Source organism: Cicer arietinum, chromosome 7 (genome assembly GCF_000331145.2).
Source record: "Cicer arietinum cultivar CDC Frontier isolate Library 1 chromosome 7, Cicar.CDCFrontier_v2.0, whole genome shotgun sequence".
Taxonomy (NCBI): domain Eukaryota; kingdom Viridiplantae; phylum Streptophyta; class Magnoliopsida; order Fabales; family Fabaceae; genus Cicer; species Cicer arietinum.
Genome location: NC_021166.2, coordinates 6166584 through 6190411, shown reverse-complemented (window position 1 = coordinate 6190411; position 23828 = coordinate 6166584). Strand labels below are relative to the sequence as shown.

The following is a 23828-nucleotide window of genomic DNA, read 5'->3' as shown; positions in this document are numbered from 1 at the left end:
AGCGGTGGATATTGAATTTCCTGGAAAATTATATGGTTTTGACAAGAATGGAGGCCAGATTGGAGTCACTCAAGAGGACCATAGGGAGTTGGAGCCAAAATCAAGAAGGAACAGGTGCACGTCTCGCAAGGCTGGAACAAATGATGGATCATTTGATGACAACGATGGGTGTAAATATTCGGAGGTGTTGGTAATTGGTATATGACACAACACTGTTTCACCCCCGGCATTTTTGAGCCCATTCCAGCTTCCTTTCTTTCGTGTAGTTTGTTCCCTACCACTCGTTACATTCATCAGTCATTGTCAAGACTGGGGTCCCAACATTTGCACGATGTGGACTCAACCCTGAATTCCCTACTTGAGTCTGTGGCTAAAATACCCGAAGTACTGGTTGTCCAGCAAGCATATCACCTGGGAAGTCAGCCTCTCAAACTCTTCGATACACTCTTTTACTTGTTAAACATACTGACAAAACTCCTCGTGCAGCTTCTTCATTCTGACGTGTCTACTAGACAAAAATATGCTCCTCATGGGTTTTGTAATTGACTTTTCAGGACTGCCTTCCTCTGTGTTTGTCAGCGATGCAATCAACCTCTCTTGTTGCCTCTCCGCTTTCAGTTGTACTGCGATGAGAGTCAACCTGATGCTATCCATTTCTTTCTTAGAGCCACTACCCCGGCCTCCACTTTCTTTGGTGGCATCCGATTCCTCAATGTGCTGATCCTTCAATGAAGAAACATCTTCCTTCTCGCTAATCTGGCAGGTCAGACCAGTTTGACGGAAACCAGAAGTAACATAACAAATAAAAGCATGGAAAATGCTTCATTGTGGTACTATTTCTTCTACCATAAACCTACCGCATATTGGGCATCGTCAGCTGCTGGCTTTCTACTCATTTGTAGCGCTCATCACATTGGAAGTCCTAACATTACCCAAATGTGAAGATAGTTGGGAATTGGCAGCAGGCGTTCAAGAAAATTTCCTCATTTACACCTCAGGGACAAGGTGGATCTTTAATTTTTGAGGGGCTGTGGGAATATTAATAGGTGGGAGTTTTATGAAGTACAAATACTGACACAGACATCCGACACTGATAATAATTAGAGAAAATGAATTAATTGAATATAATCAAGGCGTCGGTGTCGGGTTGGTGTTGAACATGGACACATGTAGGACACTGTGACACCTTCGATTAGATATGTTGGTGTTACAGGGTTTGTTAGGAAAGCTAAGGGAGTAAAAGAGAGGAACAAAGAACTGTAAGGGCAAGTGATTATACATTTTGGGAATTGGAGAATTTAGATCTCTCGAAAATAAGACAATTCTTTCATTCAGTTCAATACATAGTTCTCTCTCTCTCCTTTCTGTTTGTTCCAGTGCCTATCACTTTCCTTCTTTGAATTTCAAATTCACGCTGTTTCACAATAATACATTATGTTTGATGTAGCAATCAAACATAATGTATCTAAATGTATTTCTCTAGGATGTCATGGACGTGAACTCCCGTTTCCTTCCAGTGAATCTGCATACCATGCATTCTAATCTGCTTTGACATGAAGTTTCTGTCCTGACACCTCTAGATCTTTGTTTATTTGTAGAACTTTCATATGTTATTACATTAGTCTTGCCTTTCAAATGTTGTATACTAAAATGTCAGGGTATATTTGAATATCTAAGTTTAAGTGCTACAGTAAACAAATGATACATGAAAATACCATTTATCGGGTCATGCTTAGAATATCTAAGCATGAAATAGGCAATTGACGCTCAACATAAAACTTGTCAAATTCTTGTGACATGGCCAGACACACCACCCTAGCCAAAATCTATCCTCATTGTTTTCTCCCTTCACCTCATTGTGATACTGTTTCATTGATGATGGTTTTCTGCAAGTTTTAGGACATATTTTAGATTGTTGTTATGGTTTGGTTGGTTTTTGTATCTTCAGCACGAATATTATTATTATTACACATAAGCTTATATGGTCTTTGTGTGTCAGGAAGCGTCTTGATGCCACCGTTCAAGATTTGGAAGAGAAGCAGAAAAGCAAGCAAGAAACGGTTTGTAACTAATACTTCTCATTGGCTTTTAAATCATTTCTCGTAGAAAATAATTTCAGAATAACATTTGGTTGATCCTAGGTAACTAGATAGGCCTCTAACAGAATAACATTTAGTGGGTCCCGTGACCTTATTTTAGGCAATTTTCTTTGGCTAATGGGATATAAACTCCGTCCCTAAATATAAGACCATCTTGACAATTTTTGTTGTCCCTTTTATAAGACCCTATTTAAATTTTCAATGCATTAATTATTTTTTTACTATCATACTCATAATTAATTTACATTTTTTTCTTCAATCAACAATAAATACTATAATAGAAACATAAATTAATTCTCTCTCTTCAAGGGTAAATTTGTAAAAGAAATATCAATTCTTATCGAATTTAATAGTAGTAGTATTATCCACTTAATTTTTGTGATTTGTTCAATGGACTCCTATATTTAGGGACAATGGTAGTACTTCATATGGGATAAAGGGAGTATTAATTAGTCTTTCTACTTAAAGAGGTGATTATGTGTTGATAAGAGTTGTATACTACTCCCTTTGTCCCGCAATTCATTTGTACATAAAATTGTCTCAAAACGAATGATCATTTCAATTTTCAATTATTTCCTCAATTAATAATATCCGCGTCACTTCCTAGTCAATATCTTCAACTTTGTATTTATGCTAATGGTGAATATATCAATACTTTATAAGTCTAAAGTAAGTGTTATCATCTCTCTCTCTCTCTCATTTATACCTTTTTTTAAAATGATTAAATTGATCAAGTGGGAGAAAGTATAACATTTGCAAAATGTGATAATGATAGTAAAATGTCAAAGGTGAAATAATGCATTTAAATAACAGTTTGAATCAATTTATTATGTCATCTTGCAGATAATGAAATTGCAACAAAAGGCGCAGTCTCTTCAGGCTGGGAAAGGCAAGGCATAGTTACCTCTGCAGATTGTTTGAGCATTGTATTGTAATTTTAACTTGCATAGGTGGCACATTAGTTATTGTGCTCTTTTTATTTTCCAAAGTAGCTTTTTTGATGTCAAAGTAAGAACGAGTAGCAGCCACTCTCGCATGCTAGTTTTGCTCAAACAAACACACTTTTAGATTGATGTTCAGCATTTTGTCTCATTGTTATTGTTTAAATTTAGATTTTGCACTTGCAAACATATTAGCTTTTCTCTTTTTATCTAATAACTAAAAGCGAAAGAAATTGTTGTAAAAAAAAACTAAAAGCCACAGTATAGGGATTCTTTTAGTATTTTCGATATTTAGAGTACTAGCGGTAAAATTGATTTAGATTGAAAAAAGGTATTTAAGCTTTCTATTATTTATTTTTGTTGTTTTATAAAAATTTCCAATACGTTGGTTGAACCATCTCTTACTCGATTTAAAATATATATATTTAAGAAGCATATTGAAGGGGATAAAGAAATTAAACCAGAGTTTACTTCGAGCAGCAACCTATTTCCTCCTGGACAAGTGTTGAGTTTGATGTAAACTTGGGAGAAGGTTCAAAGATATGCAAGGTTGTAAAGCAGGAGTTTGAGGAGGTAAACAAAGAGGTGTTAGAAAAGTGCAAAAGGCTAATTATCACGTCCTTGCAAGATTCAAAGATACAAGTTGAGATTATAAATGATGATGTGATAATTGTTGACTTTAATTTTCTTTGTTGAGATATAAGCCGTCATGATTCATTTGTTGAATATTTTCTTTAAAAAAATCATAGTCACATCTCTAATAACCTGATTCTCATGACAAGCAAATCAAAAAACAAAACTTTAAGAAATGATGAAGAGGTTAGTTACGTTTGATGAGCTACATTCTAAACTTTGCACTTATAAAACTTTTTAATTTAACATATAAACCAATTTTAGGGGGCATGTTTTGTTGCTAGGGTAGCAATGCTAGAGTTTTAAATATTCTGACTTGGATTTTCTTTGACTATAGTATGTAATGTAAAGGATTCTAAAACATATACATGTTTCTGAAAGCTCAAAAACTAACCTCGTGACTAACTGACTATGCTTCTAATCCTAGAATCCTATTTAAGAAGATAGATCGAATCAATAAAGTAAATGTGGAAGATGAGGTGGTAAACACAAATGGTGATTTTGATACGCAGTTTCTAACCTTTTCAATAATCATAATCAGCAAAATGAATTAGGATCATAAAATAATTGAATGGGGGAATAAATTAAAAAAGAACACATGTCAACTGATAACTACCATTCCATCAATAAAGTCTAAGAAAGAACAAAACTTTTGAATATTACACTTATTGTTAAACTAATAACTGTAGATAAGTTTGAGTTGATATCAATTTGTGAGTGGAGAGCTGGAGAGACAGGCATGTGCATTTGTTGTACCAAAAAATCCAGAGTTTATTTGTCAAACTCCCATATAACCCCACCATCCTCTGCAATACCAAAATAAAAAGACCATCACAATAATCTCAAATTTTAAAACCACATAAGAATAACAAAACTGATTTTCAAACAACTAAACTTTTTCATTTGGCCTAGAATATTAGCTTCTAACAGTTGAAATGCATATATATGAGATAATCACAAACCCGAAGCACGCTTGCTGAAAATGCATGAACATCAACATAAATAATTATGAACACCAATAGAACATCAACATATATAACTATGCACGCTTGCTGAAAATGCACTGAAAACTTATCAAAGTCTAAAGTAAGAGTAGCAGAGCAGGCAACACCTAAACAGTCCTGTCTATTGTTACTAAGGCTTCTGGGTGCCAATCCATTTTTGTAAGGCCTATTTCATTTCATAGAGAAAAATGTTGATGAACTGGGATGGAAAAGTTCAAGAGGAAGTTTCAATGAAAGCAGCAAGTATTGCACCAATTTCGATTATACCCCAGCAATAGCAGACAATTAGAAATGGTTTATAAGAAGGCTTTTCATCAGAAAAAATAGAATGTATTTTATCATGTTCTATTTTATTTGGTGAACACAATAGAACGTCATTCAATTTTATTTCATTCTATCTATGTTGCATCAACACTTCATGTCGAAGCCGTGCTAGACTCTCGTATAGTCGTATGGCACCAACAAGTGAAGCAACATACAATCACTTCTATTTTTTCAAATTACTAACTCTATCTCTAAGTATAAACATTTGAAAAAAGAACCTAACTATAAGCACCCTTTCAAGTTATTAGTTGCATTTTTTCCCAAACATATCCCTTATTAATATTACTAATTTATCTTGGAAGATGAAAAGTCAAAGCGAATACATTTATATACAAATTGTATTTTGGGAATATTTTCACAAAAAATGAACACATAAAATTCACTACTACTTTTTTAATATATACATGAAAAATGCAACATATGCTTATAAAAAGGGACATAGGGAGTATTACTTATGTGTTAGTGTCAGCATCGTGTCAGTGCTTCATACTACTTCATCAATCTCAACACGTTCTAAAATTAAAGGCTTCTACCATAAACACTTAGGTGTAAAAGCTATTTTTATAATAAAACTTAAAACAAAGTCCAACTATTTTCATATAAACTATAAGCCATTTACATAAGCTATTCTGGAAAGCTTATGTAAATTAGCTTAAAAACAGTTTATAGAAGTTGTTTCCATAAACTCTCCCAAACGACCTCACAAGTGCTTACATAAGTAGATAAGCTCAAATAAGTCAATCTAAACAGGCTCTATGAACAAAATGATAAGAAAACAAAAATATGAATATACCTTTAACTTTCTTGTTGATCCAGATTTCTACTAGCATACCAGCACCAACTCCACCGGCGATACAGGCAGTACAGAAGAACAAAGCAGAGGGTAGTGGCCATTTCGGTAAGAAATAGAATTCTGGTATCTGCCTAACTTTTCTGGGGAGTCGTTTTCTGAGAGATGGTTGAACATTAGGGTTTTGTTGCATATCACCACCAACGGCTTTCCAATCCACTCCTTTAAATGGATCTCTTCCATCCTCACTTCCCATTATTCACTTCACACCGTTTCAATTCACAAGTTAATAATTATTATAGGTTATTGACATAAGAATTAAATTAATAGAAAGCAAACAAGCGGAATTGGTGTAAATTTGGAATTAGGGTTTATAAAGAAATTGGGAAAAACTGAATTTGAAAATACGAAAGTGAAATTAAAAAATGAAAAAGTGAAAGTAAAAAAGCAACAACTCACAGAAATTGACGATTCGTGCCGACGTAAATTAACGATTCAGAGAGAGAGAGTTTTTGTTGCTGATGGCAAGTGTTCTGCTTCGCGCCTTCGATATCTCACTCTGTATTTTTTTTCACCCTAAACGACGTCGTCGAACTTAAAAAGTAAAAAAGACGCGAGTATGGGCTTGAAAACTTAGAAGTTAGAAAGGTTAGTTTGTACTTGGATTAAAGCTCACCACCTTCTCCGTAAAGCCCAACTCGATGCCAATTTTACAGTTTTGTCTAATTAAGACGCGAGTATTACATTTAAAATAAGATCTTTTATTACAAGAGTGGAACATACATCAATAAAAAATGGAGATGTCCTATTAATTATTAAAGGAATAAGCAATCTTGTTTGCTCCTAATAAAATTTATTCAACTTTTTATTAGCAATGAGTTTAGTTGGATTTTTTTTCTTCCAAATGAATGTTTTGCAAAATAGAATTTGTTGTTTGGAATATATATTATGTATTTATCAAATATAAAAAATAGAAAATACATGTAAGTCTCTAAAATGAAAGTTTATTCGTCTATTCGGAGTTTGCTCTACAACTCTTAATTAGAATATTAAAAGTTAGGATTTAATAAGATTCGATAGTCTATTTTCCTCAATTTTATAGTACTAGAATTTTGGATCCAAAAGAATCAAAAAATGAACAAATATGTAGGATTGGATGAACAATCACCCTCCAAAATATCGTGTTGGCCTGTCGCGTGTCCGACACAAATAGTAAGTAGACAAATGATTATTCACAATTGTATTTATACGGAGAAAAAGAAAGAAGATATGTCAAACCGATTGTCACAAAAAAAATTGAATAAAACCAAATGGTCCTTATTTTTTATTGAAATCAAATTTAGAACTAAAGTCCTATTATTTCCATAATATTGCAGACATTAGACACATATCAATATATGTTGCTGAAACAGAAGAAAACAACTGATGATTATGTTGGATATTATGATTTTATTGTTCCTTCCTGAGGAGAGTAACCAAATCCATTGTGTCACCATAACTTCTAATTAGTCCCTCACCACACCAACCATGGTCATCATCATCAAACTTTGTCATCCTTGCTTCAATAACAGGAATTGCAGATTGTTGAAATCCATACATCTCAACAGAAGTAATAACTGTGAGCCTATTTTTATGGTCTATCTCCATGCAAACATTGATTTCTGGAACCCCTTTTGGTGCTTCAGGTATTTCTGTTATTTTGAAATATCCCAAAAGGTGGTTTTCTTCAGCCTTCTGTCCCTCGCCTTCATAGACAACGATCAACGCTGCGGTTTGATTATCATGAATCGTTGTGAATACTAGACGCCTCGTGGTTGGCACTGATGTGTTCCTTGGAATTACAGCGATGAAGTTGTTTCCATTCGCTTGAATTCCAATGGCAAGAGGCGTGAAATGAAAATTTAACATCTCCAAGTCTCCAAATGGATTATCATTACCTAAAGCAATAGCTCCTGCCTCTGCTGCACCACAAAGAGTAGCTTCTAAAGGATTCATACCTTTATAAACTTCCTTTCCTTTGCATATTTTAGTAACAAGACTCTTCACCTTAGGGATATTACAACATCCACCTACAATTATCACATCATTTAAATTCTCAACTTCTACCTTTGCATCTTGCAAGCATTGGATCATTAGTCTCTCACACTTCTCAAACACCTCTTTGTTTACCTTCTCAAACTCTTCCCTCTCAACAACCTTGCATATCTTCAAACCATCTCCCATGTTTAAATCAACCTCGACACTTGTCAGAGACGAGAGCTGATGAATCGCTTCCTGGATTGTAACTCGAAGAAAAGCCATTGATTTAATTTCTTTGTCGTCGTGAACATGTTTCTTGAACATGTTTTCAGAATCAGGTAATAAATGATGCATCATATTTCCAAGCAAGTCTTCTTCACCAATAGTACTTCCTACCAAGCCTTTTATTTGGCATTTTCCTTTTGATGTAGCAATAACAGCAACATCACAATAAGCAGCATCCATATTGAAAATGAGAGCAATTTTTTCACTTTCACTGACCATATCCTCATGAATTGATGCAGAAGCTTGCATTTGTTGCTTTGCATACAACAAAGCTACTGCTGTTGGTTGAGGCATCACTCTGAAAACATTAAGACCGGCCATTCCACAAGCGCGATGAATTCGGTTTAACTGCAATCGACTGAATGAAACCGGAACTGTAAACACTACATATCTTACTGGTCGTTTCAGATGAGTTTCAACCATTTGTCTTAATTCCACCAGAAATTTTCCAAGGAGTTCTACTGAATTGGTGGATCTCCACACTTTGTTCACAAATGCAGCAATAAAAGGGTGAAATGGCTTAATGTCCAAAGCGTGCACTAGAAATGGAAAGTTTGTACTTGCATTATGGACTATAGGGTCACTAACAATTATATCAATCAAGTGTTTCATTTTTAAAATTGTAGCCTCATCATCATCATGCTCTTTGAAAGTTTCACAAGACCTCTTAATCATCTCATTAATTGTGTCTTTCAAAACCTCCACTTGGGAACCATTCCACACAGAAACACTACATGGTGATGTGCCAATACCAATTCCAATTGCTACTTCAGGAGTAGATGCAGGTTCTGTCATCCTGCATTATTTAAAAGACAAGAATGTTGAGAGTTTTCTACCAAAACAACATGATGTAAATAGCAACTAACACTAAGAACTGATAGCTTAGACAATTAACACTAAGCACTACTCTATAGTCCTAATATCAAACCCAAACAATCATTGTATAATAGAAATTAGGTTAAGGGCATATAGCACAATGAGGAAAATTTTGGTAAATCAAGTAACATACATTTGAAATAAATTATGCAAACTTATCTACACACATCTTTAAATATTGTTCATAGATGGTTATGAATCTCTTTATGTAATTTGTTTTTTCATGTTATCGACTAGTTGGATATACAGGTATTTTAGCAGGATTAGGGAACAAATGTTCATAAACGATTATGTATTAAAAAAATTACTAAAGATTGAATTTCTTGCATCCCAATCAATTAATAACAAAACAAGAACGTTCATTCATATGGCAGAAGAAGATAGAGATAACAAACCTGATCAGAGGTGCAAGACTAGGACAATGTGGAACGAACAAGAGGTGGATTGAAGGTTTCTGTGACTTGAACTTGAAGGAACGTATTAACTATTAAGCAAGCAAAAATGAAACGGAACAGAAGAGTATCGTAAGACTAATTGAGAGTACAAATTACTATTTATATCATTCTATATTTGACTGTAAAAAAAGTATCATTAATCGTAAATTTAGTATATAAGTGAAGGGAATATATTTATTTATTAATTTAAAATAGGTGCTTAATAAAATAAAATAACAATAATTAACAAATAGAGTTAATTTATAATTTTGTGGCAACGAATATAACTTTGCTTTCTAGTTTAGGCTCGACTAATTTTTTATTTATTTATTTATTTTTTTATCCATTTACGTTCAATGTTCTTAAATACACGAAATTATTTGTTTGGATTCTGATCGTTCAAACTAGACGTGTAAAATACACATCGAATATGTGTATTATTCAATCCAAACAAAATTTGAGACTTTTAAAAATACTTGAGGGTGCGAAAAGAAATTTTACAAAATTGAACTTCAAAATAAAAATAATTTATTGAAAAATTAAAAAACTCTTAAAAATGAAAAATGAAATTAAGGCCGCAATAAGGGCTTTGGACCCTGGTATATCATAATATTTCCATCATCAAGTGAGGCTCCTCATCTACCTTTCAATATTTATTCAAAATATGCACACAAAATACTATCAAATTGAAGGTTATGATAAATTATTAATTTTATTTTTCACTGTCGGATTGAGTTTTTCACGACTAAATTCTAAAATTTAGTAAAATAGTGAGAATTGTGGAGATTGGAAGAACACTCACATATCTCCATACATTTGGTCTGTCTATAGGACTGGTCTCAGTTCGAGTGATATATTTGAAATAACTCTAAAAATAAAATTACTACTCCCTTTAAAAGTGAAATTTATTTGAAGATAAATTTTCTTTACAAATAATCACTTATTGTCAAACTAAGCGATGCATACATCACTTATTGTCTATAGGATTTAGGTAGTTTAAACATACATAATAATAAGATATTAGAGATTAGAGTTAACTAGAGAATTATCCTTCAATCCCAACCTAACTGACAAAATATTAATATTATTAGATTTGATGTCTTATCCTGAATTTGAATCCGACATCTCGCAATTAAATAAATTTATAGTAGTATTTATCATCTATTTTACGGATAAAAAAAAAACTAAAAAATGAACTGTTTAATTATATTACATTGGAATGAAAATAAATGAATTCTAAAAAAATTAATACAATTTATTTTAGTAAAAAAATAAATCAATAATAATAACAACAACTAAGAAGAGAGAAACCAAACTTTGTCATTAATTGATTATATATAGGCTTCAAGACAAACACTAAGGACTAAAAAACTTGTACCCAAGTGAATATTACCACAAGCAACTCCTTGAGTCGAATTTCAATCGATAATTTTCAATATTCAACTAAGAACAAATCAAGTGATTAACTCATAATTTTCAATATAAGTTTCAATTTTCAGTAGTTCAAAAACTTACAGGAACTTAAATGCAAATACTCCCTTGAGCCTTTTCTATATCATCTCTTCAGAAATTTGATTATCCCTTATTATAAGATTTGTTTAAACTTGTAAAAAAATTGATTAATGCGTTATCATGATATAATTTATGATTAATGACAATTTTTCATTTTTATAAATAATAACAAGTGCCAACTCTAAATTACTTTTGCCAAAGTACGTGGGATATGATATAAGTATGAATAGTGTCTTGAAGTTTAAATCTTCGTGTTTTATAGAAGAAATCTTATTCTCTGGATTCGTTTACTTCTTTCCAAGTTTTTGGTTTATAATAGACGAGATTTTTGGCTAAAGACTATGGATGACTTGAAGTGTTATGTAATACCTTAATATCTTCACATATTGACATGAAGATTATCTCCACTTTTAGAATCAATGAACGGGAGAACGTTGAGGAAAAGGAGGAAAGGGCAGTGGAAGGGATGATAGTCTCACCTTGTCTCGAGGGAAACTTTTCTTCATATAACTAAAATTGATTTACACAAACTAAAAAAATGGCTTAAATGCATTTTTGTTCATCCAATTTTAATCGAAAAAAGATTTTAATCTCACTATTATTCAATCAAGAATTTTAGTATTCTGTTTTACAAGTTTGAGAATTTTCATTTTAGTCTAGTTTGGAGTTTATTTCTTATAAAGTGTCATTTATTAATGATGTGAAATTTCTTTAAGTATGTGTGACATTGTTGATTTGGACCAAAAACAGTTGATTTTAGAAGCATAAATTTACATTTGATCAATGAAAATTGAAAAAAAGAAGGTTGTAACCGATCTTGTGGTCCACTATTTTTAGTCTAAATCAACATTATTACATTATAAAATATAATTCCATGTCATTAATGAAAATGGGGACTACAAGCCCTAAACTAAGTTATGGGTAAAATCCTATAATTCGTGAAAAGGAGGACTAAAATCTTAGATTTAGAAATGGGGGACTAGAATCTAAAAGTGCATTTAAGCCAATATTGTATTGAGGAAGAGCTTTGACAAACACTCCAATTCATTTTTATCTTTTTATAATATTTTCAAAATAAAAAAATAAAAAAAAAAAGTGTATATATATAATATCATTGGAAGCTTTGATTTCAAACATGTGAAAACACCACTTAGATCATGATTCAATGAAAGAGACTGAAGGTAAAAACATGAATTATAAGGAATCCATACCCTCAAGTTTCCAGAAGTTGAAGTGCCAAAAAAATACTGGCTCGTTTCTAGCATCAACTTGAAAGTATTAACTCTTATCTCTAAAAATGATACACAATTGCAAACTATGATGCAAATAAATTATATTTTTGTTCTTGTTTTTAGTTTCCTTGGGTATGAATGGAAAAGTCATGGCATATCATTAGAAGCGAAAATTGATATTGACCACGACATACCAATAATTTGGACCATTTCCTGTGTCAATCATGAGGCGACTGGTTTATCTGTTGCTTTATAGTAAAGCATCTTCTGTACATAGAACATCATGTAACCCTGAGCAGCCCTCACAATGTTTTCATCAACTTGAGTAACCCAAGCATCATCGCACTTGTACCATTGATTGCTTAATCGCAGATAGGTCACATAATGGCCAGCATCTAGCTTACCAGAGTGAGTAACTACAGCAAACAATTCGAACTCTGAACATAGATCATTTGAAGCATCAGACTCGTCTCCATCAAAAGGAAATATTCTGTTACCAAACCGACTCCTTAAGATTGATGATGAGAGATAAGGTGACATGTCCAATGAAAATGGGAACTGCAGATAACGGTCCACCTTCTTTGACATCTTTCTTGTTGAAGAGTGCTCAAATCTTTTTATATGGAAGCAAGAAACAAGGGGAAGCTTCCTTATGGACATTTGCTTAAGAGATTCCTGCCGCACCTTACACTGCTGACAGAAAAACTTTTGGTCTGGCCCCAATTTCTCTGCTCTTGTAAATCTATTTAAGCACCCCATCAAGGTAGATATCCCACAGTTTTGGCTTGAATTTGTGCGATCGGCCTCACCATTGCAAGAATGCTTAGATGCTACAGCAGCACTCTTAGTAGAACCAACTTGATTTGGCTCCAAGTCAAGTGATATGTCTATACACGGGTCATAAGTTGTTGATGTGAAACCACATACCATACACGTAACATCTGACCGCAAAATGCCAGAGAATACCCTATGAGCAATGCAACAATCACCACTGCCTGCACAATCAATGAAATGTGGTCACACAAAATGTTACCCTCATGAAACGTGAGTTCAAGAGCATATCTAACATTGAAGATCTTGCACATTTCAGCAATTTTGTTTGAATTCTTCAGTACACAAAGAAGGTAGCAACTATGTTCATTGTAGGATAATTTAAAATAAAACAAAAGGAGGCCGGTGATATTATAATTGAGGTGCTCAATTGCAGAGTGTCAAAAAATTCCTAATTGTACAACCATTGTAAAACTAAATTTCTAGAAATGCATGTAGAGAAACGACTCACTTCATTTGAAATTTAACTAACCAATGAATCATGTACCCCCAAATACTAATTATTTAGTTTGCCAATATTTTCTTAATATTTTTTATAATAGTGAAAATCAAAGGTAGAAGAATGGACGCACCATTTACAGGACCAACAGCCTTGGCTGGCAATTTCAGCATTTTGAAACAAATATTTCACTACAGATCAAGCATGAATAAATTCAGCTCTATCTAAAGGTTCTATACTTTAGGTGATAGGTCCAAAGAAAATTCACATCATATAATATAGCCTCTAAGAATTTTATACGGAAGAACTTAAGAATTGAACATGTTGTAGCTTATCTATAATCCCTCTACAATATGCAGGAGGAGTCCAATCCAAAACACATACTCGGGAACAATGAAGTGATGCTCAAACAAACAGGGTCCTAAATCTACAGTACAAAAGATGGAAAAACTGTTGGTGTTTTAAGCGGGATATAATGCATCAACTAGAAAGAACTACATCAGATTCTTTCGAGGCTAAAATCTTGGCCCATCATTTAGAAAACTCAGTTCTATCACATTCACGGGGGATGAAAAACTAAGGCAACTTTCTCTCCGGGGTGGACAAGCCTTGTTTAATTAATTAGAGCCTAAACATGGCAAAAAGATGGAATTAAAGTTAGCATCATTTGATCTAGAATCTCCTATATGATGAATCGAATAGGCTAAGGAAAAATTGACTTACTGAGACTCATTGGAGTGTAGCCGCTAACACCATCAATATAGCAGGCTGTGATTGAGAATTAGCGCTAATTGTTGGACCAATGTCAACTCCTAGGGCAACAAGCAAGAGACCTAAACCCTCACCCTGCATTTCAATATTATGGGTAAACTATGTTATCTTAAATATTATTTTGAATCATTTTGAAAACTACAAAAATCAAACTTTGAAGATAGCAAGACAGTTGCACTCTATTGATCATCTTCCATAATCAGCATGCTAACAACAATAATTATGCTGAGCTAATTTTTGGCTTGTCACCTTTTGAAAAGGGTAGTAAACTCTTACACCATCTAAGGATTTTATGTTCTTGACAATCCAATACAACTACTCAATACAGAGATTACCGTCGTATTACTCTTCTCGTCTCAAATTCTCTCATAACCTACACAATTAGATTTGCCTAGGAAACAAGGGATTGGGGAAGGGTAATGTATATTTTGGTCATTGCAAAAGTCTTATTGACATAGATTTAACACTATTTATCATCACTAAAGATTAACGAAGTCAAAATGCATAACAGAAACCTTATATTCCTTTTTTAATGACACCCTAACCCTACCAATCATGACTTGAATACACTGAGAAACACATCTTAAAGATTTGAACAAAAAAACCAAAGAAACCAGAGCTTCCACAAAGGTAAGACCAAGACTACAAGCCAAAGTTGTGCAAAATAAGACTAGCAGATTTGATATAACTGGAAAATAATTTGTATTTTGTTGTATAAACCAAAACAAACCACCTTACTAGCAGTACAAATTTAAAAGTTCCAACATACCTCACAGGTTTTAATTTTTTTGTGATATTCGGTTTATAAAAATTACATAAGATAATACAGTAAGTGACTACCAAATCCTCTTTTCTCCCAGCCAAATACAAAAATTCAAAACAGGGACAATTATACATGGAGTAATAAGCACTTGAAAGAAAGTGAAGAGAATAAACTAGTATGACTGCATTAGAATATGTTACCTTCACTGTGTGGCTTACGCTGATCTTTGTCCACTTTTTGATGGATTCCATCAAGCATGGAAATGAAAAATTCATGCGCATCCTGTTGTTCATAACTTGCAAGATTGGCTGCGTGCTGCCACCAACTGAAACACAACAACAACAACAACAATTTAAAGAGCTAAACTTACAATATTTATTACATATATCAATTTACAATTCATATTTATTACATGACCACTATATATAGAACTCCAATAATAATTAAAGGGTGATGCTAACAAATGTACTTAGAACACTTGTTAAAAAATCAAAAAAGGAAATAAAAAAGTTATGAGTAAAAAATCTTACTTTTACAATTTCAATGTATGAATTAAACAAATTCCAACTTTTTTTTTTCTACATATAGATATAGATTCTTAACAAGTGCCAACATTTCCCATAATTAAATTATAAAGAATAACACAACACATTTACATGACATCGAAGAAACCTCACAGTATATATACGTACCTGTATAAGAACTTTGCGGGGCTATAGGGAGAACGATCTCCCGAAAACACGGCGGAGAACATAGCATCCATATCGCAAGCCAAGCATATTCGTCCATTTTTGTTTCCACTGTTACCGCTATTTTTCTTCTTTGTTGCTGTACCAGAATCATCATCATCATTGACATTGTTTATTTTCTGACAAAAGTACCGATTATGTTTATCACTCAGAAAGTAATTCCTCAACGGCGGCGTGTGAAGCAACGCTTGTAACACCGAATTCATGAAACAAGTGTTTCCGAGATTGTTCAGCCCCCGCAATCCCCTCGGAAAATCGTCGATCGGAGCAGAACAGCTTCCGATCAGAGCGCGCTCGCGCAGATCCGGAGTCGAAGGACGGTAATCCACTCGGCGTCTCTTACGGAGATTCTCTGGATGCGGCGTCGGGATTGTCGTCGATTCACCGCCGCCGAGGGACGCGACGGTCTGTGCGATCACTACTACGGCGTCGAAGTCGCGATCGTAGACTTGATCGCGGCAAGCACAGCAGAAGAGTTCGGCGCGTTCGACGTCGATTGCGATCTGATGACCGGGCGGCATTGAAGCGGCGTGTGCGGTGGCGTGGGAAGGGACCCCGGAGGAAGAAGAGTGACATGAGACGGCGGCGCAAGCGATACAGGCGTAGAGGCGAGAAGGAGCAGAGAGACCACAGGCGCTGCAGTGAGGAAGTTCATGAGGATCGCGGCGGAGGGAGGCACGGCCGCCGGGAGGCTTGATGCGGAGGCAGTTGTGGAGGGAGAGAAATGGTTTGGAGGAAGTGAGGCGGAACTCGGCCAAGTGGGGACATGGCTGTGGAGAAATCTGACCGTTAATTTTGGAGGACATGACGGTGACTTGATAATGTGAATCGGATGGTATAGTAAACTTAGGTTTCAATGACATACACGTTCTTGGATCGGAGAATCAACGGCTGAGATTGGAAGTGAGAGAGAAATGAGGTTGGTCAGGATTGCTTTGGTCCGAGGGCCGCGCTTCACTCAGTATGTGTTCAGTTTCAGCTGCTGCAAGCTCCTACTTCTTTCGCACCATGTTTTATTTTATATTATTTTGCAAAATTGCAACAAGGGTGTTTTATGAACTAGTTTTGTTTTATTTAATTATTTATAAAATATATATTTATCCATTATTTTTATAACAATAAAAGTTCAAATTTTTATGACAAATAAAAAAATAAAGATAAATATGAAACAAACTAGTATCATCTAGATAAAATTATATAAAAAAAAACATTTATAAATATAAGAAAATTAAAATAATCATGATAATTATAATTTTTATAATATCAATGATGTAATAATCATTATAAATATTTTTAAAATTACAGATAATTTATTTTATATTGTTAAACTGTAAAATTTTATTCACTTACCACACGTTAAAACTAAACTCTAAATAATAGATTTTATTTATATTCAGTATCAATATTAAAACTTTTGTATGTCAATCAAATCAATAAAACGATTTTATTTTATTTTGTTTTTAATTTTTATAAATTTTTTCGTCCATTCTTCAAAATATTTTTCGTAAACGATTTTATTGTAGTAAAATAAAAATAAATTAAGGTTTACGTCCCGATTTTAGCCTCCAGCCACTTCCAGTGTTGCTGCATCTCACCACCACCCTTTTCCTTCAATTATTTGATACGGGGTTCAAGTCCCATCCCAGCAAGTTCATATTTTTGGGGCGGATCTCATTTTACAATATTTATTTTTTGGCCCAACCTCAATTTGTGGAACCCTAACATTGGAAGAGACAGTAATTGCATTGCATCATCTATATCGTTTCGAATTGGGGTTAGTTTCCTGACTCAAATCTCTTGTCTTGATGTTGAAAACATTGAAATCCCCAATCCATGTGACTAGAACTATATCAGTTTGCATCAAAATCCATTCTTTTCCACTATGTTCAACAGCACTTGGAAAAAATTTCAATGACAATGAACCTGAGACTGAGAGTGACACGGAATGGGAGAGAGTTCTCAAACCTTTTGACCTCAAACACCTTCAAAGGTCACTCAATCCAATTACCCCATCTCAGCTTTGTAAATTGTTGGAACTCCCTCTTGATATTCCTACTTCAATGGAGTTGTTTGAAAAAGCTGGTTCCCAAAGAGGGTATTGCCACTCCTTTCATGTTTACTATCTTTTAATTGATAAGCTTGGTGCTGTTGGAGAGTTCAAAACTATAGATAAGTTGTTGAAACAAATGAAAGAAGAAGGTGTTGTGTTTAAAGAATCACTTTTTATTTTGATTATGAGATGTTATGGGAAGGCTGGTTTCCCTGGTCAAGCAACTAGACTTTTGTTGGATATGTGGGGTGTTTATTCTTGTGAACCAACATTTAAGTCTTATAATGTTGTGTTGGAGATTCTTGTTGCTGGAAATTGTCCTAAGGTAGCACCTAATGTTTTTTATGACATGTTGAGTAGAGGTATTTCGCCAACTGTTCATACATTTGGGGTGGTTATGAAAGCATTTTGTATGATTAATGAGGTTGATTCCGCTTGCTCGCTTTTAAGGGATATGACGAAGTATGGTTGTGTTCCGAATTCGATTATCTACCAAACCCTGATTCATGCTCTTTCTGAAAACAATAGAGTGAATGATGCAATGAAGCTTTTGGAGGAAATGTTTCTAATGGGTTGTGAACCTGATGTTCAGACCTTCAATGATGTTATTCACGGACTTTGTAGGGCCGGTCGGATTCATGAGGCAGCAAAGTTGCTTGATCGAATGCTCCTCCGAGGTTTTGCCGCGGATGCTCTAATTTATGGATATTTGATGCATGGTTTGTGTAGGATGGGACAAGTTGATGAAGCAAGGGCCTTGCTAAACAAAATTCCCAACCCAAATACAGTGCTTTATAATACATTGATTAATGGTTATGTTGTTAGCGGAAGGTTTGAAGAGGCCAAGGATCTTTTGTATAATAACATGGTAATTGCAGGCTATGAGCCTGATGCATTCACGTTTAACATAATGATCGATGGACTTTGCAAGAAGGGGTATTTGGTCTCTGCTCTTGAGTTCTTAAATGAGATGGTAGAGAAAGGTTTTGAGCCCAATGTGATCACATACACTATATTGATAAATGGATTCTGTAAGCAGGGTCGGTTAGAGGAAGCTGCTGAAGTTGTAAATAACATGTCAGCAAAGGGTCTCAGTCTGAATACTGTGGGCTACAATTGCTTGATTTGTGCTCTCTGCAAAGATGGGAAGATTCAAGATGCCTTGCAGATGTATGATGAAATGTCAAGCAAAGGATGTAAACCTGATATTTACACATTCAATTCTTTAATATATGGACTATGCAAGACCGATAAGATGGAAGAAGCCTTGGGTTTGTATCGCGACATGTTCTTGGAGGGTGTTATTGCTAACACTGTAACGTACAACACATTGATTCATGCGTTTCTTAGGGGGGATTCAATTCAACAAGCATATAAGCTTGTTGATGAAATGATATTCAGAGGGTGTCCCCTCGACAATATTACTTATAATGGCCTTATTAAAGCTCTCTGTAAAACTGGGGCAATAGAGAAAGGTTTGGGATTGCTTGAAGAAATGCTTGGGAAAGGGATTTTTCCAAGTATTAACTCTTGTAATATTCTGATCAATTCCTTCTGTAGGATTGGAAAAGTAAATGAAGCTCTTCAGTTTCTTCGGGATATGATTCATCGTGGTTTGACACCAGATATAGTCACTTATAACTGTTTGATTAATGGTCTTTGCAAGACTGGTCGTGTTCAGGAGGCTTTGAACCTTTTTAACAGACTACAAGCCGAAGGAACTCGTCCTGATGCTGTTACATATAACACACTGATCAGTAGGTACTGTTATGAGGGTTTGTTTAATGAGGCATGTCTACTTTTATACAAAGGTGTGAATAATGGGTTTATACCAAATGAAATTACTTGGTCAATTTTGATAAGTTATTTTGTGAAAAAGTATCAAAGGGACTAAGACATTGTTCTAGGTTGATTTGGTGGAATGGAGAGCTTCTTCTCATTAAAAGGACAATTTGGTGCTTTAAAGCTCCTGCCATAGCAGATTCCATGGAAACAAGAATGAGAAGGTACTAGGTTTTGAAGCTTGTATAACAGACTGTAGATTGAAGGAGCTTCTGGAGACTGAGAATAGAAGGGCTGGTGCAAAGAGGAAGAGAGCAGCCGAAGCTTGGGCGTTGCTGGAGGAAGAAGAGAATAAGGGGATGCAGATTGCAAGAATTGAAGCAGAGAAGGCTGAGGAGTATAGGATTCAGACGGGTTGAATCTGAAAAGCGCAAGATATTAGCAGAGAAAAGAAAAACCGAATTAGGGATGGCAAAAGCTATCAAAAAGTTGAAGGTTGAAAAGCATAGGACCATTGAGATGGTTAAATTAGAGGAGCAGAAGGCCCTTGCAGAAGACAACTGGAACAAGTTCACGGAAGAGAAATGTCGTACTGATCAGATGTCTCACCAGCTCCAATAGGTTAGGAGGACAATTTAGGATCATCTGAAAGTAATAAATAATTATTTGGGTGGTTATATATCAGCACTGTGTTGTTTAGTTGTTATAGATACTTGGCTTTAGTTTTTTTATTTTTGTATTATTCTTATGTTTGAGTCTGAGACACTTCAAAACTTCGTGTAGAATTCAAATGTCACGAGACAGCATGCAATATAGATTTGTCCCAGATGCATAATCAATTCGAGAAGGAGCTTCTGGAACCTTGCTGCACATCAATGGACGTGTGTGATCCCTTGATGATAAACATGCAGCCTCATCCACATCTTGCTCTATCTGGTGGAAATTACTCTGAAGCCATCACAGGTATTGATTCTAAATTGTTAGAGGATCCAACAAAACAAAGTTAAATATTTGTGCAGTAAATTCAATGACAGGATATTTTTCTGATAGACAGTTGATGGGTTCACAGGAAACAACTACATTTCCAGTTACTGCTTCAGCAGAGTTGACTTGAGATCTTTAATGCAAGATAAATGGCAAAGAAGAGGCTAAAGCTGATGTATGTGATGCAAATGTCTATACACATTTTCTTCCCTGCCTCATGCTTTAGAAATCACTCAAGCATGCAAGTAGAGGATACCTGATGATATAAATAATTTTTAATTATTTGGTTGGTTAGTTTTGAGAAAGTGGCTGATATGAAAATGTTAGAATTGGAAAATGCTGCTGATGAGGAATGCTGTAAATGAGCTGGTTGCTGATGAGGAATGCTATAAAAGAGCTGTTGATTTTCCATTGTCTCCATCTCTTCCTGAAACTAGGTTTCATGAAACATATGATGAGTCCCTTTTTCAGAGGAAGTGTGCACTCCGTGATGACATTTTGAGTTGAATTCAAGTTATTTAATGACTATATTATCTAAAACAATATATTTTTAAATAAAAAAAATAAAGTCATGTCACAGTGGGTGTGGTTTAGTTGGTTGCGATGAACTTGTTGAGGAGCACCAAAGTTTGATCCCCACAAAACTCATTCTTGAGAAGGGTTGAAGAGCTTTAAGCTATACGACCTAACTACCCCTAGAAGGGACTAATCTCATATCCAATTTGAATGACTGAAGCTTGCGGGATACTATATGCAGCCACTGGAATGCCAAAGACCATAATTACACCCAAATAATTCATGAGTCTATTTTAATATTTATTACATTTAATGGTTAATATTTAATATTCTAGGTCTAAATTTAAAAAGTAATTTCACTTGCCATATTTTCTGGTGTATATTTTCAATTTATTGGTATTTGGAGGTACTTGAGTCTGATCTGACTTTTTGTCTAACTTTTTGTCAGACTTATTTATCTTCCTAACGACTTTTGAATTGTCTGAATATCTTTACTCTAAATATTGGAGGTTAGTTTAAAAAATAAATATTTTCAAATTTAAAAATCAGAAGCTTATTCGTCACTTTATAGAAGAGCTCTGCAACACTATCAGAAGCTTGCTCATCACATCACTAAAAATTGCTGCATTTCAGAAGCATCAGAGGTCCATACGCATTATAGATCCAGAATAAAACATGATAAGAGTACCCAATGAATCAAATGGCCAGATTTAGGAAGAAATGAAAAATAGCTAGGCAACAGCCACGGCTAAATTAGCTTGTCTTTCTGCACAACACAAGTTTAAATAACTAAAATATAATTATCTTGAAAAAAATTTACATCTGCAACTTTTACTTTCCCTATCGAATTTATGATAAATATACATTTTAGAATCCTTAACTGGTAAAATAAATAAATGTACATGCAAAACAATTGTACTGTATTTACAGATCTTATTAATTACCATGATATCATGTCAAATAGAGACCTATACAACTGATCAAAAATATAGTTGCTCCTAACCTGGAAGGGTTAATGACTCAAACAAACAAATGCTCATAGTAGGAGGATTATAAAAAAAGGTCGTGAGAGCAAACCCAAATATTTGTCCTCAGTTTTTAAAGTTACGACTCTAAAGGAGTTTTTTCCGGGGTGATTAACATATTTGAAAAAACTTGCCATGATTGATAGCAAAAGCAATTAATACTTTTACGACACTTACTGATGATAATAACTGGACAGAACAACTTAAAGTTGAAACAGAGAGAAATATTAATATAACAATTATCATCATTGACATATAAATAAGACGACACAAGTTTACTCACGAAGGTTGCTAACTTATCTGTCCTAATCACTAAGATTGACTCAAATGCAAACCATGGAACCAATTTCCTACTAATACAATTCTCACTTCCTCTTCTTAGTTGGTGGCTGGGGAGTCTCCTCCTCTTCCTCTTCTTCGTCCTCGTCCTCTTCATCTTCGCCATCTTCTTCATCTTCCTCGTCGCCATCGTCATCATCATCCCCATCATCACTTCCTCCTGCACCATTAGCCTCAGGATCATCCTCGGGATCTCCTTCTTCCTCCCCTTCATCCCCTGAGTAGTCTTCTTCTTCTCCATCGTCATCCTCATCTTGTACATCATCGTCCTCGTCGTCCTCGTCATCCTCTGTTTCACTACCATTCTTGTTTTCTATGTAAGCAGGTTTTTTCCCCAAAAGGTGTTCTAAAGGAAACCTGACAATGATTTAACATGCATCAAAATAGTTAACAACTGTGTTGTTACCTTTAAGTCAGGTGCACATGTTGTTCTTACCTTCCATTCATTGAGGTCGACTTTGGTGACACTAAACTAGTGACATTAGTCAGCAGATATCCAATCTGGGGAGAAAACAAACAGAAGTAAATAAAAAATATTTACCAAATTAAATGCAACAATACCAAGGATACTTTAGTTTAATCTCATAATCAAATAGATATATCTTATAGACCAAATAAACCCATAACATACAGATTATCACACAGCATTTTCAATATTTGTACATATTAAAAAATGAAACAATTGGAAAAAATTACAACTTTGGATTACAGTTTGTATCATGTCTCTAAAGGGTTAAATCCTGAAAAAGACAATGGAACCCTTGAAAAAGATAGTGATTAATAGATACAAAAAGCAACACTTGTGATCTTTCATCATACATAGCATAGGAGAACTCATGATCTTGTTGCACAATACACTTCCTTGTTAATGAATTAATAACAAATTAATCTTAAACAGGGAGAAAAGTTAATCAGAAAGAATGCTCCTTCATTTATCCAAAATATTTAGCATAAACCACTCAAAACTTTATAATTAGCAGAAATAAAAACAAACAAAGCATCTAACAATATAGATTTACTCAGCACAAATACAGTAATCAAAGGCAAACAGCAACTAAAAGACAAAGGGGCTGAAATTGTGAATGAATGGAGAGAACAAACAATTTTACTCACATTCATTATAAATTCATAAAACACAATTGTAAATAATCTTCACAGTTAAGAGAAAAATAAAAACAAAACAGTTTCAAAGAAGTAAATCAATAACCCTAATTTGGACAACATTTTACTGAGTAAATAACTTGCTAAAGCGCACAGTAAAAGCATGGAATTAAGAGAGAGAGAGAGAGAGAGAGAGAGAGAGAGAGAGAGAAAGGGAAATACGAGAGCGAGAGATTGAGCAGCGGCAAGAAAAGTGTCGACGGCGACAGCTTGGAGAAGAGAGGGAAGCTCCACGACGGAGAGAAGTGGAAGCGTTGCCACTGCCATTG

The 23828-nt window shown here is 34.5% G+C and overlaps 6 protein-coding genes across 8 annotated transcripts in view; 2 read left to right on the top strand and 4 right to left on the bottom strand.

Moving 5' to 3' along the window:
• LOC101490750 (prefoldin subunit 6) overlaps positions 1-3229 on the top strand; it is a 5887-nt gene extending 2658 nt beyond the window's left edge. The window contains exons 5-6 of the mRNA XM_004508381.4: positions 2000-2060; positions 2943-3229. Of these exons, the coding sequence (XP_004508438.1) occupies positions 2000-2060; positions 2943-2999 (118 nt within the window). The 3' untranslated portion in view covers positions 3000-3229. The remainder of the gene's footprint in view (positions 1-1999; positions 2061-2942) is intronic.
• Positions 3230-4237: 1008 nt separating this feature from the next.
• On the bottom strand, positions 4238-6410 carry LOC101490430 (uncharacterized). Its single transcript, XM_004508380.4, has 3 exons — positions 6251-6410; positions 5795-6053; positions 4238-4479 (listed from the first exon to the last, which is right to left on the bottom strand). The coding sequence occupies exons 2-3, from the start codon at positions 6045-6047 to the stop codon at positions 4445-4447; spliced, it is 288 nt and encodes a 95-aa protein (XP_004508437.1). The 5' UTR covers positions 6048-6053; positions 6251-6410; the 3' UTR covers positions 4238-4444.
• Positions 6411-7057: 647 nt separating this feature from the next.
• On the bottom strand, positions 7058-9616 carry LOC101489873 (heat shock 70 kDa protein 8-like). The gene is made up of 2 exons (XM_004508378.4): positions 9367-9616; positions 7058-8891 (listed from the first exon to the last, which is right to left on the bottom strand). The coding sequence occupies exon 2, from the start codon at positions 8888-8890 to the stop codon at positions 7241-7243; it is 1650 nt and encodes a 549-aa protein (XP_004508435.1). The 5' UTR covers position 8891; positions 9367-9616; the 3' UTR covers positions 7058-7240.
• Positions 9617-12000: 2384 nt separating this feature from the next.
• On the bottom strand, positions 12001-16724 carry LOC101489555 (ubiquitin C-terminal hydrolase 22-like). The gene is made up of 3 exons (XM_004508377.4): positions 15646-16724; positions 15154-15278; positions 12001-13144 (listed from the first exon to the last, which is right to left on the bottom strand). Exons 1-3 carry the CDS (start codon positions 16563-16565, stop codon positions 12372-12374), a joined length of 1818 nt encoding a protein of 605 aa, XP_004508434.1. The 5' UTR covers positions 16566-16724; the 3' UTR covers positions 12001-12371.
• A 382-nt stretch (positions 16725-17106) lies between these two features.
• Positions 17107-21423, top strand: LOC101515479 (uncharacterized). Of its 3 annotated transcripts, none has more exons than XM_004508372.4 (3): positions 17107-20155; positions 20318-20497; positions 20604-21423. In XM_004508372.4, the coding sequence occupies exon 1, from the start codon at positions 17508-17510 to the stop codon at positions 19644-19646; it is 2139 nt and encodes a 712-aa protein (XP_004508429.1). In that variant the 5' UTR covers positions 17107-17507; the 3' UTR covers positions 19647-20155; positions 20318-20497; positions 20604-21423. The 3 variants fall into 3 exon arrangements, with proteins under 3 accessions (XP_004508429.1, XP_004508430.1, XP_004508428.1); XM_004508373.4 differs by having other exon boundaries at positions 20589-21423; XM_004508371.4 differs by having other exon boundaries at positions 20585-21423.
• An 839-nt stretch (positions 21424-22262) lies between these two features.
• On the bottom strand, positions 22263-23826 carry LOC101488907 (uncharacterized). Its single transcript, XM_004508375.3, has 3 exons — positions 23722-23826; positions 22835-22899; positions 22263-22755 (listed from the first exon to the last, which is right to left on the bottom strand). Exons 1-3 carry the CDS (start codon positions 23824-23826, stop codon positions 22425-22427), a joined length of 501 nt encoding a protein of 166 aa, XP_004508432.1. The 3' UTR covers positions 22263-22424.
• Positions 23827-23828: the final 2 nt, after the last annotated feature.